The 15,133-nt window shown below is 39.4% G+C and overlaps 1 protein-coding gene and 1 long non-coding RNA gene across 12 annotated transcripts in view; one reads left to right on the top strand and one right to left on the bottom strand.

Annotated features, from left to right (window-relative positions):
- The window catches only part of LOC307035371 (uncharacterized protein), a 33,973-nt gene extending 24,166 nt beyond the window's left edge, over window positions 1–9,807 (top strand). Inside the window, exons 1-7 of one of the 2 annotated variants that reach the window (XM_079674582.1) lie at window positions 4,940–5,591; window positions 6,337–6,470; window positions 6,581–6,723; window positions 8,088–8,231; window positions 8,553–8,657; window positions 8,993–9,257; window positions 9,395–9,807. In XM_079674582.1, the coding sequence (XP_079530708.1) occupies window positions 6,626–6,723; window positions 8,088–8,231; window positions 8,553–8,657; window positions 8,993–9,164 (519 nt within the window). In that variant the 5' untranslated portion in view covers window positions 4,940–5,591; window positions 6,337–6,470; window positions 6,581–6,625 and the 3' untranslated portion in view covers window positions 9,165–9,257; window positions 9,395–9,807. Of the gene's footprint in view, window positions 1–4,939; window positions 5,592–6,336; window positions 6,471–6,580; window positions 6,724–8,087; window positions 8,658–8,992; window positions 9,258–9,394 lie in introns of those variants that run through there. The other variant, XM_079674583.1, reaches the window with a different exon arrangement.
- Window positions 9,808–10,045: 238 nt separating this feature from the next.
- Window positions 10,046–14,766, bottom strand: LOC307035374. Of its 10 annotated transcripts, none has more exons than XR_013807078.1 (8): window positions 14,458–14,766; window positions 13,694–13,763; window positions 13,499–13,613; window positions 13,220–13,315; window positions 12,604–12,715; window positions 12,275–12,442; window positions 11,983–12,137; window positions 10,046–10,679 (listed from the first exon to the last, which is right to left on the bottom strand). It is a non-coding gene; the product is annotated as an uncharacterized lncRNA (long non-coding RNA). The 10 variants fall into 10 exon arrangements; XR_013807084.1 differs by lacking the exon at window positions 14,458–14,766 and adding an exon at window positions 13,870–14,449 and having other exon boundaries at window positions 13,694–13,785; XR_013807077.1 differs by having other exon boundaries at window positions 13,499–13,763.
- Between the last annotated feature and the right edge of the window lie 367 nt (window positions 14,767–15,133).

Below are 15,133 nucleotides of genomic sequence, written 5' to 3'. Positions count from 1 at the left end.
AAACGCAAACAGCAGGCACCTAATAACACTCCAGCTCCTGACTCAGGTACGGTGGTCACATGCAATAAAGGCTCTGATGATGACATGAGTATCAGGATACTGATACAGGTACATGAACTGTGTGCTCTGCTCGACTCTGGCGCTCGGAGGAATGTACTCCCCCTCCACCACTTCAACGCCATTCCTGTTGAATTGAGTCCTCAAATCCAGCCATCCATCGTACAAGTGTTACAAGGCATCGGTCCTGAGGGCATCGCTGTCCGAGGGGAAGTCAACCTGTCAGTTCAAGCCGGAAGCAACGTAACCAATGTGAACTTTATTATGGCAGACACAGCTGAAAATACAGAGGTTATCCTGGGGCACCCTTTTCTGCTGCAGTCACATGCTCACTTGGACTATGGTCACAGGGAAATCACCCTCTTCGGTGAGAGAGTGCCTCGTTCAAAACCCAGCAGACAGCCTGAAGTGCACCTCGTCAGGGTATCCCGCACAACAGTATTGGAGTCGGGGTGTGAGTATGTGGTGCCTGGTACTGCCCGCCTCCGCTCTGCTGTTAATAAAGATATATTTTTATTTTTATTTTTTATTTAACCTTTATTTAACCAGATAAAAAGCATTGAGATAAAATCTCATTTACAATGCTGACCTGGCCAAGAAGGCAGCAACGTTACACATAACACATAACACAAACATATAAAATACAGAGAACATAACTAAGAAAAACAAAAGACGAAAAAAAGCAATTACTACATTGTGCACATTAGGACAGTAAGAAAGGCACTACTTATTACTGCAAGAGCAGCTGGTGGTAAGGACTTCTGACAACTTCAATTTAAAACAGGCTATAGAAACAAGTGCCGTTTTGGTGCTGTGCTGAGGTCGGGACTTTCATCCACTCCATGAAGAGGGTGCTTGGGTGGTACAATTTAGACGGAGTCATGGCTGTCAACTGGGGAGTTGTAAACGAGGTGTATTTGGCCAGTGTGTTTGGCCTTTTAAGTGTGACACATATGTAGTGATAAATGCTTCACTTGACCACTGTTCCTAAATAAAAAAAGTTTTCTGCATCGTCAGTCATTTTTTCCAAATAATTACCAATATTTCACAAATTCTTCATGTAAACTTAAGAGCACAGCAGTATGTTGAGTGTCAGCTTTGCTTGGGTCATCTTACTGGGGGGCAGCTAAATGGATGTTGGTGCAGGCCACAATCATTTTGCAGTTGAAGGCAGAATGAATTTATTATTGCCTCAGAATGAAGCACAACTTCATGTCATACAATACATTGACTTTATTTGTAATTGTGTAAAAAAATAAAGCATTGATTAGCAAGCAGGACCTGCAGGAACAGAGAACGGTGATGGATGGAGCTGGGAAGAGAGAAGAATAAAGAAAACAGATCAACTTTATTATCGGATATTAAAAATTCAATTGCAAAACAAGTTGCCGCTCCTACAGTTTTCTAGTATGTAAAGATGATTTCACATGACCTATGCAAAATATCACACTCAATACATGTGTGTCTCTGGGGGGTGCATTGTGCCTTTGATGTATATAAATAATATACCATAACCAAATACTATTACGTACAATGGAAATCAGGTTGCCAGAGCAGGTCAGTGTGCATGTTCCTCAGGGTCTCAGCAGTTACAGGTGAGGTAAAGAAAATAAAAGAGAAAAAGGTCAGTAACAACACTTTAAAGTAACAACACTGAATAATTATCTCTTTTAATAATTTTCTCTCAGTAATCACTCAACTACTGTCTTTCCAACAAACAGATTGACTCACTCTCACTATCATCACAATGAAACACGTCCAGAAGAATGTCATGCAAAGCTGCCTGCCTGCCTGCCTTCCTTCGACTCTCCCTGAACTGCTTCCTTAGCACCCGGTGGAGGGCGCAGTAGGCTACTCTTCAAATGTTTCACGAAATACTTACCATGATGACTACTCTTACTGTTTAACATTTTGGTGTACTTCATGTAATAAAATAATAACTATGGTAAGGCTACTAAAAATGACAAGGCTTAGTAATGTAATGCTAACTAACGTGCTCGCTACTCGTCGCTACTAGCTAGGTAGCTAACTTGACTATGTTCCATGCACAACATGTATATTACCTATGATATTACCTGATATGTCTGATCCAGCGACTCCTGGTCCTTTCATCATACGGGAAGCGATAGAACGGGCAAGTGGTATGATCACTTTTGTGATTACAACCTGGTACAAAGCACACAGGCATCTTGTAAAAGTGAATTTATTGGAGCAATCTCTTATATTTATTGGAGGGAATAAATCAGTTATGAAATCTTCTTCTTCGCTTTAATTACGAGTCTCAACCACTTGGAGCATTATCGCCTGTGACATCACATACGCGACCCAGAATGGGATTTGGGATTTGTAGTCTTTGTAGTCGCGTATTTTTCATAATCTTATATTTCAACAGTTTTACGACAAAATGTGACTTTTTTGACATGGAAATGATTGTTTAAGATTTTTATTCAGGAACATTATTTTTTCAACAGTTTTTGGATTGGGCCGATTTCTTTTCTTGCTTACAATTTCCCCGCATTTTGAAAACACTCGCTCAGATGGAACCGATGATGCTGGCATGCATAAAAATTGTTTCACCAGTTTGAACAGATTGGGATACACATTTTGATGGTCCACACAGTATGCCAGTGGTTCTTTCGATCTTTCCAGCGGTGGATCAGTCATGTACCGCTGCACCTCCACTGTAGTATCTGCTGTGGCATTCCTTGCCGTCCTCGCTTCAGAAGCATCTCTGTCTAGAGTTTCCCAAAGGTTAAGACCTGAAGGAGAAACATGACTGTAATCATCAGTACTGAAAGGTTTCAATGTGTATCCTTTTTTACTTGTACTTATTTTGTCCTGCATTTTATCAATTAACTATTTATAACATTACCTGTGGATGATGGAATGTCAACATTTGCTGGTGCCGGTTGAGCTGATGTGGAGGGCTGTTCTTCTGTAGGTGTGTCAGGTTGTGCGTTTTTCCTCAGTTGTGTGCAAAATGCTGTCAGTCGTTTAACTGATGCCGCTGCCTGTACTTGATTGTAGAATCCAATAGTTTTGAATCTAGGATCCAGCAGTGTTGACAGGGTCAATGCAGTTTGGCTCTCCGTGGTGTCAAACTTGTTTTGCATATTTGACACCATGTTCTGTCCCAGTAGTTTTGCTGTGTCGTGGCTTGTTTTTCCAAATGTGTCGTACAAGTATAGCATTAACATTTTCGTCATTGGGATGATCTTGGACCCTGAGACTCTCTTCTCCTCGGAGAGTTCCACTGTTGCCTGGAAAAAGGGGGAGAGCAATTGCAGGCATTCATCTGCTGTTTCATAGTCCTCAGAGGACAGAGGTCTCACATCTGTTTTCAGCGTCGCAAGAGCTGCTCCCACTCACTGCCTCTCTTTGAAAAGGCGTTGTAGCATTGGCTGTTCCAGCGGGTGTCCACTTCCTGAATAAGCTTCAGCACAGGGCGATTAATCTGCTCCTGCACTTCTCTGAGCTTCTCTTTTGCTGTTGTGCTTGTTTTAAAGAACGTGACTACTTTTCTAGCCCTTGTGCGTAGGTCTTGTAGGCCAGGAGTTGCATCCAGAGATTTCTTCACCACTAAATTTAGTGAATGAGCAAAGCAAAGTGCATGTCTTAGATTTAAACTTCTGACAGAGGCAACCATATTTGCTCCTGCATCCGTCACAATTGAGGTCACTTTGCCTTCAGTGCCCCATTCCTCCATGAGAGACCTCATTGCAGCAGTGATGTTAACCGCTGTATGAGCTTCAGGGAAAGGCAGCACTCCCAAAAGCACTGTGGCCAGCTTCGCAGAGTCATCCACATAATGGCAGGTCACTGCTAGATATGCGTCCATATTAATGGAGGTCCACATATCAGCAGTCAGGCTCACAGCCTCTACCCTCTGCATGACAGCCTTGGCCTTCGTCTTCTCCTCCTCATAGCGCTTCACCACCATCTCCTTTCTGGATGGAAGAGTGTATCTAGGATCAAGCAAGGCCACAAGCTCCTTAAAGCCACAGTCATCCACGATGGAAAAAGGCTGCGAGTCTTTCACCACCATATTCACAAGAGCCCCATCCAGCTCTCGCTTCCGGTCCACTAAAACAAAGAAATAAAGACATAAAAAATAAAAACAAAACCAAAAAAAGCAAATAAGAATTTATGTGAAATTGCACTCAAAGGAAGCAGACTTGTGAGCAGTCTATGCTTGTGAGTCATGGAATACAGTCATAGCATATTGTGTTAGTGTTACTAGTAAATAATAATATAATACATACCATGTATGTTCCCCTGGTTCACAGTATTCCCATGATACTTCAGTTCAGTTGAACACACCAAGCACTGAACCTGTAGAGAAAGGCATTTGTAAATAAAAATGCAATTTCAGTCTATAAAGCTATAGCCTAATGGCTAAATTGATCATATACATAATTGTACTTTAATGCTACTTAATATAGATTTGAGATAAACCATAGCTATAATACTGTAGTTGTCCAACCTTATCATCCCACATCTCAGAACGACTACTCTTCCTGGCTGGCTCCATAATGATCCAAACGCAATACTAACAACTCAACAGCAACAATGCAAACTACTATGGAATGCCATTTAAGCCTTAATTAAATAAATAAATAAATACATCAATAATTAAATAAATACATATATATATAAATATGCCTATGAAATAAATTATGAAATAAATAAATGAGGCAATAAATATGTGTACATGTACATTTAAATACACATTTATTTATTTCATGGGACTTTTATTTCATAATGAGACATTTATTTCAAGAGACTTTTATTTCAGAATGACACATTTATTTATTTCAAGAGACTTGTATTTCATAATGACACATTTATTTATTTCAAGAGAATCGTATCTCATAATGACATATTTATTTATTTCAGATGACTTGTATTTCATAATGACGCATTTATTTATTTCAGGTGACTTGTATTTCATGATGAGACATTTCATGATGAGACATTTCCATTCCTTATATGCAAATGAACGGGGCGTGGTTAGCTCACAGATCCAGAGACCCAGACCAAAGCAACAGCACCACAACACTGACTACTCGAGAAGAGGAAGAAAATGGAGGAGAAGGACTTAAAATTTTTTTTATAAACTATATAATAACTACTAAATGAAAATAAGGCGGGGCAGACAACATGGAAGACGTCAGTGGGCTCCAAGATGCTATGCTATCCTTAGCAGATCAAATTGATCAACACGGTTTACCAACAGATACTGTGTTGGCCCATATTGAAGACTTTATCGAAGTACTCGGGCGGATAAGCGCTCTTCGAGATATCGACACGGATGACGAAGTTGTAAATACTTTGACACTGATTGAGCACCGTGTTCGTGTGGAAGATGTCCAAGAAGTTGGTTCAAGCACAGGTGCAGGACGCCCGCCTCTGGATATTCCATGCGATATGCTCGCTACCTATGTGCTGTCCGGTCTATCAACCCGAGAAATCGCGGATCTGTTTGGTGTGTCATCCCGCACAATTCAGAGGAGATCGGTCAAAGAAGGCCTAAGGTGAATTACTTGAGCTAACGTAAAATCAAATTATTGCTCTATCTAGCTAACGTCATACAAATAACGAGCCCATAGAAATAGAATACGAGTATACTACTATACTCATATTATATTTATATGGTCAGCCCGCTACAACTGTCACTATGGCAACGGTACACATACAAATGGCCGCCGCTCTGACCATCCTGCATTATCTTAAAATATAATACATCCATTATCCTGCTAAGTTGATTTGAATGGGAATGTCCGTTCTACTCCTATTTTATTTCTATGGACGACACTGGTTTGCAAAAACGTGTATAATACAGTTAACAAAATTAAAACATGATTGACAAACAATTATTTAGTATTGTGTAGCAATATGATACGAAGAGATGTTTGAAATGGAGTATATATGTTAGACTGGTGGATGTTCGTCAACGTTAGCCAAAACGTTTATGTCGACGTTGCACACAAGTTAGGTCAGTTATTATTAACAGCTGCTCTTTCAGATATGACTATTGTTACACCGAAATCTGTTTGTATCGTGAAATTGCGGTTTTTGTTTATTCATCAAAAATGACTAAAGTCAGAGATGTTTCCTGATACACGTGAAGTTGCAGCCACTGTATAAATTAATGTTAAGATAACTGGAGTTGTGTTCATGCTAACTGTTACACCTAACTAACGTTGCTGTCGCTTATGTAATAAATATATAATTGAAGTGACTTTACACATATATATGTTTTATGTTTTTCTACTGTAGAAAATCAGACCTATACTCTTCAATTAACGATGACGATGTAGATGCCTTGGTGATGGAGATTCAGCGCACTAATCCGAATGCTGGATATAAAATGATGCTGGGACATCTACGGTCCAGAGGCATACACATTCAAAGTAAAAATTAACAGTTTTTGTTTAACCTCAATGTTTAACCCAATTCCAAATGACGTGGGTTTAGCCAGTCGCCAATTTGAATAAACAAATAAATCTCCTTTTTCAATCAGGGCATTGAGTAAGGAGTGGAGAGAGTGGATCCAGGAGCAATCTTGATGCGAAGGTTAACCCTCCAGACTACAAGGCGTCGTCAGTACAATGTTCCTGCACCAAATAGTCTATGGCATATAGACGGTAATCACAAGCTGATCAGGTCAGTTTTTCCTGCTGCTTTTTGAGCTGTGTCCATCATAATCTAGTAGGCCACTGCTCTTGAACTCCTGTACTCAAGTGCTGCAGTCCTGCAGTTCTTTGTTCCAAGCCTGTACCACACCACCTGAAATCACTAAATAGTAACATCATGTGAGAAAACAGAGGTGAAGGTGTGATTGCTGAAATAAGTAGGCCTATCTACAGACATTGCACCCTTGGAAGTATTGAGTGTGAGACCAATTTGAAGGCTGAGGAAAAAGTAACATTAAAAGATATACGGCCAGGTCATTAATACTTAAAGATGCCTTTATCCTTTTTTAATACAAAATATAACAATGAGGGTTCTGTATGTTAGTTAGTTGAGGATATGAATTGAACTCCTTGTCTACTCATTCGATAATAATTGAGTTTGAATTTCAAACAAAAACACAATTAGATGCTACTAAAGGTACAGTCCTTGCATAGGGGCAAGCCCTCTACCACATACATCCTAGCTAAATATGAGCTCTTCTGATAGTACCATAATGTCAGTGGTGTCCAATTTTATCCGCAAAGGGTTGGTGTGAATGTGTTCCAACAAAGCAGTGACACATGAACTCACAACTAGTTGGTGCACTGGAATCGGGTGTTTCTCTGCTTGGTTGAAATGCACCCACACTGACCCTTAGTTGGGACATCCATGATGTATTTTAACAAATGTGTGTAAGCTTTGACATACAAAATTATTTATAAGCATTTTCAAAGGTATGAACATGATCCAGAATATGTCTCAATTCCAAACAGTACCATGAAATCATATGTTCACATGTTCACATGAAATCACATGTTTCCTCTTCATATTTACTCTGTTAGGGCACTGTATTAGCACCTGAGGTGGTCAAATCAGTTTTAGCCTACTAACAATCTCAGGACCCATTGGCAAAGTCCTTTTACGGAGATTAGCCTACCGGAAACCAACATTTTAGCACCTTGTGTGATTCCATCTTTAGTAGAGATGAGAGGTTAGATGTTGGAAAAAGGTACTTTAAAATATAAATGTTGTTCACCCAGCTGACAAATCTGCTTGCCTTGGTAAAGTAAATTAAGCCATTGAATTTGCTTATTTATGTACAACTTTTTTTAACTTAAAGAAGGTTAACATGCAATGTACGATAATGTTGGATATTGCAATGGCAATAATGTTTTGTGATATTGCAGGACATGTTGCTATTGCAATATCCAACGTTATCACCCAACCTGCCACAACCATACCCCTCCAACCCTATTCCTAACATAGCTTAATGAACAAGATGTGCCTTTATCAACTGTGATTTGGACATGAGGCCCCAATTCAATAACCAATTAATCCTGTTATATTTCACACAGATGGAGGATTGTTGTTCATGGTGGCATTGATGGATTCTCCAGGCTAATTGTGTACTTAAGTAGTGCCACCAACAACAGAGCTACAACTGTTCTTGAAGGCTTCTTGTCTGCTGTTGGCCAATATGGCGTGCCATCTCGAATTCGGTATGTAATGTCCTACAAATGTCTAATAAATGAAGTACAATGAGACTTATTTGACTAAAATGTATTTTAATAGCATTTGTAACACAGGTACAATTATCAAAAAGAAAATGAGTGTTCGGAATTTCAAACAAGTGTAATGAAGGTGCTCTTCGGTAATCTTAAAACAGAGCTGGGTTACAACCCACGCAGAACGGCACAAACAGCCTTCTTCAGGGTATGCTTAGACCCTGAAGAAGGCTTTCCGAGAGAAGACCTTTCTTTTGAAGGTACAATTATGTTGGATAGTCATCTTCAGATAAATGTACTTTTTTCCCCTTACAGATCTGACAAGGGGGGTGAGAATGTTAGGGTTGCTCATTTCATGGTCCAAACACAAGGGGAGAACAGGAGCTCTCATATTACTGGACAGAGTGTTCATAACCAAAGGTATGGAGGATTTAAAAAATATAAATTATTAAAGTACAATGAAACCGAGAGAAGAAGCATGTCTGTCCACCCTCACAAAACAATACTTACTTTCAGGCGGGGCAGGGGGTGATAGCGGGGCGTTTTACTGGCAGTTCTTAACAAGTTCATTGGTCACTACCTAAAATCCAGCTCTCACTTCGCTCATCATTATGTTCACACTCCAGTCTGAACATAAGTGTCAATCAGCCATTACTAGTAGAACCTTGTACAACTTTTCCATCCTGCTAACTGTTGAATAATGTGACCTGCCAAAAATACAATATAAAGGCTGTATTTCATTCTTTCTTTTACAGAATTGAGCGCCTTTGGAGAGATGTGTATGAAAATGTTCTTGATCTGTTCTACACAATATTCATCCAGCTGGAGGCCCAAGGATTACTCAATCCTGACCAAGAGATTGACCTGTATGCACTACACAGGTGCTTCATGCCACATATTCAGCATCATCTTCAGTGTTTCAAGTAGGCATGGAATCACCATGGGCTGAGGACTGCAAGCCACCGTTCACCTTTACAGTTGTGGTTACTAAACAACAGAGAGGGACAAGATTTCTCACAGGTAAACAACGTTTTTTAGATGATGTAATGTATGCCATCGTATTCCCTGGCTCAATTATTTATTTAAAATACATGCAAAATGACCCACATTGTAATTGATTACACATTCTGAACGGCTTTATTCCTTTCGTATGTCAGGTTGGTGAGGATTATGGTGTGGACTGGGAAGGACCACATACCCCCTGTGCATCTAATGTCTTTGTTCCTTAGATCCAGCTCCTGCGCCCATTGAGTGAACAAGATGTTGTGGCCCTACCAAACCCCCATGTTCCTTTCAGTCAGGCATTGGCCGTTTATCTTGAAACTGTTCAAACCCTCAGAGTTATGTTGAACCCAGAACCTTAGGTCAGGCAACATTTTCTTCGCACGATTTCAGCAGTGGTGGAAGAAGTACTTAAAACCATTACTTACGCAAAAGTACCTACAACAATGTAAATTACAAGTCAAAGTACAGACATACTATCAACAAAAATGTACTTTAAGTATCAGCGGTAAAAGTACATGTTGTGCAATAAAATGTAAATAATAATAAATTTTGATGCAGCATGTTACTGTTGGAGCTGCTCTCATTCCTTTAGCTGTGTATTCCTCTCTACTCCTTCTTTTACATGCAAAAGCACACTTGCATGCACATACTGAAGGATATGAAAATGAAGGATTGAAGAGCGACACGATGGAAGGAAGCCGAGAGCAGGGAACAGAGAGATGGTTGTGTGGTGACGTTGAAGGGAAATCATAAAGGTGGATGACCATTAATCCTTCAGTCCTACAGATCTTTTGTTGTACAGATCTTTAGCAGCAAACCTTTTGTTCCCAAAATACCAACCACACTCCATTCCCTCTCTGCCTCTAAAACGTTATCCTTTAGTTTTTCTCTTTCAGCTTTATAGATGTTCCACATTTTCTTTAACTCCACAGTTCCTACACTTGTCACTGTTACTTTTCCCCATGACATGCAGCGTACCATTCAATGCTGTGTGATTTATTCTGAGTCTAGCTATCATCATTTCCTCCCTTCTGTTTCTTTCTTTATAAATATGTGTCTGCTGGCAGACCAGCAGACCAGCATTTATCTATCACCAGCTTATGTTAGTATTAAATATACAATGTACTCTGGTAACTATCAAAATAAAGACATTGTATAGTGTTCATAACAGTATTTTTATTTAATAAATTATACCTAATACAATAATATTACAAAAAAAACTTACATCTAAATAAATATATCATCTAAAATAGATGCGTTTGATTTAAAAATAACAAATATAATTCAAAATGTAAACAGCAACAAAGAAATTATAAACATTATTTTTCTTGTTAATATCCATTATCTTCTCTGTTATGTATCTTCCGGTCTTTGCCAATCTGGACAGCATTTCTTGGTCCTCCACGTCTTTCTCGTACAGCCACTGCTTGAAGCAAACTGAAAATAAGAAACAACAATGTTTTAACAAATCGTATTAAATTATGTGATGATAGAACTGCAAACAGAATAGCTGTAACTTTAACTAAATAAATAACTCAGTTACCTCTAATCATTAACCCATGTTTGTATCATTGAGTTAACATACATACATACATACATACATGCTAAACTCTTATTGCACTTTTGGCAACGAGCATTTTCCACCTCAAGACCAAGCCCCCAGGAAGTGCGCCGGACTCTGAGGAAAATATTCGTTGTGTCCAAACGGCGGTACTACAATTTCCTTATCAGTCTGTGACGTCCACCGGCCCAGAAATACTTTTTCCCCTTGACTAACATCGGGAAAGAGACGTCTGTAAATCGGTGGATATTTTTTTTGAAACTAAATAAACTACCCAGTATGAACTATTGTATAGCCTTAGAATCATTAAGCCCTTAAAGTTGTAAAATGCACTAAAAGCCGAATCTAGATTTATTCCTTCTCTCCATTCATTCTATTGAGCCGAGAGTGTGTGCTCGGGGGGGCGGGGCTTAAGGGGCGCATGCTCTGTGAGCGCACAAACGGGTTCTTCTGCTCTGACAGCCAGGCATGCTGGGTAATCTGTGACGTTTCGCTCTCTCAAAAGTTGGGCCATTTTGACTTCACGCGCCAATGAGCAGCTCTCATAGGAAAGAACGAGACCCCGCCTCCCACGCTGTATCCAGTTCTTATTATACATCCATGCTCAAGACGGGTAACATAACTACCCTCGGGGCGCTTAGTTCTCTCCGCCATGTGTTTGAGTGCGCACACGTGTGTGTGTGTGTGTGTGTGTGTGTGTGTGTGTGTGTGTGTGTGTGTGTGTGTGTGTGTGTGTGTGTGTGTGTGTGTGTGTGTGTGTGTGTGTTGCATGCATGTAGCAGGTTGTGTGTGTAAACTGCCCCACCCCCTCGCACACCGACAGGGGAGAGAGATCTCTCGTCCGGATTGGAAAGATCGAAAATAAATCATAGACGCACTTCGTAGTCTTTTTGCATATTAGAAACGGAGTTGGCGACAGTAAGACTGCGATATAATGTTTGTGTAGATATAATACATATGACATCTATTTTTTAAATGTCTCCAGTACCGATAAAAAGATCGATAACGTTGGACGTTAACGGTACCACGGTCTTTAATAATTCAGCCCCGGGCCCCGTTAATACTGGGGCTCGGTACCCATCCCTAGTTTTAATTATTACATCATCAATATTACATTTCAAATAACCAAGTACTTGGTATCTCACAAAGCGCAAGTGGCTAGTGTTGCTAAGAACATACCTGGTGATGGTGGTGATGGTGGCTCTTCGCTGCAGGATCTGGTCGATGTCCTCCTAACAGAAGCGATTGCCTTCGTCGTTCTCGTCCATGATGGCGGCGTAGGCTCCTTTCCTCAGGAGGTCCTCGATCTCCTTCTTGGAGAACTGCTGGACCGGCTAAAGGCGACGCAGAGAGACATTTACACAAGTGGATTTAGAAAACTCTTTTTGAAATTAAATTAAGCGTACTGCAACAGCGACTGACCCAAAAATGACTTGGCATCTAGAAATATGACAGATTCTTTTTTTCTCACCCCGTTGTTGTTGCCTTCTTTGTTCCCACTCGTGCTATGCAGGACAGCACGGTCCAGCCCGAGCTTCAGACTAGCTTTATCCAGCTTTTCCCTCTCATAGTTTCTAGTGATCAGACGGTACACCTTCACCGCCTTAGACTGGCCAAAACGATGACACCGAGCTTGAGCCTGAAATAAAAAATTAAAAGAGGGATCAAAAGAGCAAAGTTTTTAAGCAAAAATGGGAAAATATACACTTAAAGAACCGAGGGAATAAACGGAAAGACTGTTGTTGTTGTAGCCCTATTGAACTATCTTTAGGACAGACAGAGCAGATATATATATCGTACCTGCAGCTCATTTTGAGGGTTCCAGTCAGAGTCGAATATCACACGGGTGTCCGCAGCAGTGAGGTTCACAAGCTCTTGATCAGGTGTTTGATGTGGGCTGGCATGATCCTTTCTGCAGCGATAAATAAAGAATACAAAGAAGACCTTATTAATAATAGTAATGATGGTAACAACAATAATATTAGTACAACTATTTATATAGCACTTACACAATAATTGCAAAGTGATTCTCACAACAAAAATAAAGAACAAAACAATGTCAACAATAAAAAAAAAAAAATTATAGGAATGTTAAGAGACAAAGAAATGATAAACATTCTGAGGCCGACTACAAAAAGGTAGACTCAATGGCTCTTGATGACATCAATGAGCAGTCCCAAAACATGCTGCTGTATAAAAAGAAATAGGTCCAGATTTCTTCTATTTAGTGTTGGATGATTTTTTGTATTGATTGCTGATGGATGTTAAGATATGTTTTACAATTATAACTTATTGTAATTGGAATCAAAAAGTTTAAAATCGTAGTTTTAATAAAATGACTAGCAATATAGGGTTTATTCAACAGCGGTAAAGCATTAAGTTGCTAAATTAACGTACACTGAACTGTAAAACTTACCACTATTTAGGAAAGGACCTGATCAGAAGGATTGACTAGTAAGACAGCAAAGAGGTGGATGAGGTCTCTGTCATGTACCATTGGTAGATGTTACACCTGAAAGAAAGATAAGGAAATAAGACAACACAGGAGGACAAACATCCTCTTAAGTAAAAGACGAAATCATGTCAAGCTTTACATCTTTCAGTCTTTATAATGCACTGTTGGAAATTACATTCCAACTGCTAAATTCAAACTCAATACCATAAATAACTGGGTAGGCCTACCAAAGTGCTTTACCTGATAGAACACGTTCTACACGGAGCAGCAACCATCCGGCTGGGCCTTTTGCTGCATATCATCTCCTCCCTCTCCACTGTTTCCAGTAGATCTCTACTGCCTCTGTCCAATAAAACTGAAATGCCCCAAAACAATCATATTTAAAAAGTTAAAACAATAACTTGCTTTTGGCATTCAAATGTATTAGAATCTCACCTTTTTCCTGGATGTCAGGAAGGCGTTCCCTTCAAGTCCGTAACCAGTCATAGGAGTTCAAATGCAAAGCCTGAACGATGACAAGAGCGAGACTTACATTTTACAAGATAAGTAATACCAGAGCAGTGTGTACAACATGCCGAGAACAGATCAAATCCCCTGACAGACTCACACACTTTGGTGATGTCCTCATCTGATAATGATGTTTCATTTTTAGCAGCAAAGTAACATTGCTCAAGGTATATGTTGGAGCCAACTCATGTACAGTATGTTTTGCATCTCCTCAACAATGGTCTGTATAGTTGAGTAGAAACAAACTGTCCCTAGAGTTTCAGGTAGATTAACAAAGAAAAGTTTGCAATGAAGCACAAAACCCCTCTTTGTATTAAGCTAGCTGCCACAGAAAGTACAGCTTAATATGCTAACCTGGTAGAGTTAGCTAACGTTAGCTAACTTCATGTCAAACTAAAAACCTCTAACGTGCATTACATTGACGATTTTAAACACAACTTAACTCTTTCAACTTGTAAAATAACGTTAATTTAACATACCCTTAAATAACTACATCACGTTTTTCAGAACAACACAAACTGCAGAAAACGTTAGCTGCTAACTGTTGTTAGCTAAGACAGCTAGCTCGTAACAATAGCCTCCTAGCAAACTTAAGGTTACGTTAACATTAACTTAACGTTGTAAGAAAGCAAAACGAACCTTCGAGAAATATTTTACTCTCAGACTGGGTGTAATTGTGTAGCGTTGCTTACCTCCAGAAGGACTTTTAGCTGTTTCCCAGTAGAAACTAGAGAGAGCTGTCAGAGCGGTTGCTCTCAGAAGAGCAGCATTGGGCGGACCAGATAAGAACCAGTTAGTGTCAATGTTGTGGTGCTGTTGCTTTGGTCTGGGTCTCTGGATCTGTGAGCTAACCACGCCCCGTTCATTTGCATATAAGGAATGGAAATGTCTCATCATGAAATGTCTCATCATGAAATACAAGTCACCTGAAATAAATAAATGCGTCATTATGAAATACAAGTCATCTGAAATAAATAAATATGTCATTATGAAATACAAGTCTCTTGAAATAAATAAATGTGTCATTATGAAATAAAAGTCTCTTGAAATAAATGTCTCATTATGAAATAAAAGTCCCATGAAATAAAAAATGTTGTATTTAAATGTACATGTATACATATTTATTGCCTCATTTATTTATTTCATAATTTATTTCATAGGCATATTTATATATATATGTATTTATTTAATTATTGATGTATTTATTTATTTATTTAATTTTGGCTTAAATGGCATTCCATAAACTACGACGACAATCCCACAGATTGCCAAATTGTGCATTTTTTTGAGCGGTTATGAAGTGTCACTTACTAAGTGACGCTCAAATTCAAACAGTTTCAACCAGTCAGAATCCAGACGAGGCAGTGC

This window comes from Notothenia rossii (genome assembly GCF_949606895.1).
Source record: "Notothenia rossii genome assembly, chromosome: 4".
Taxonomy (NCBI): Eukaryota; Metazoa; Chordata; class Actinopteri; order Perciformes; family Nototheniidae; genus Notothenia; species Notothenia rossii.
The sequence above is the reverse complement of the archived record's forward strand: the minus strand, read 5'-3'. Positions and strand labels throughout refer to the sequence as shown.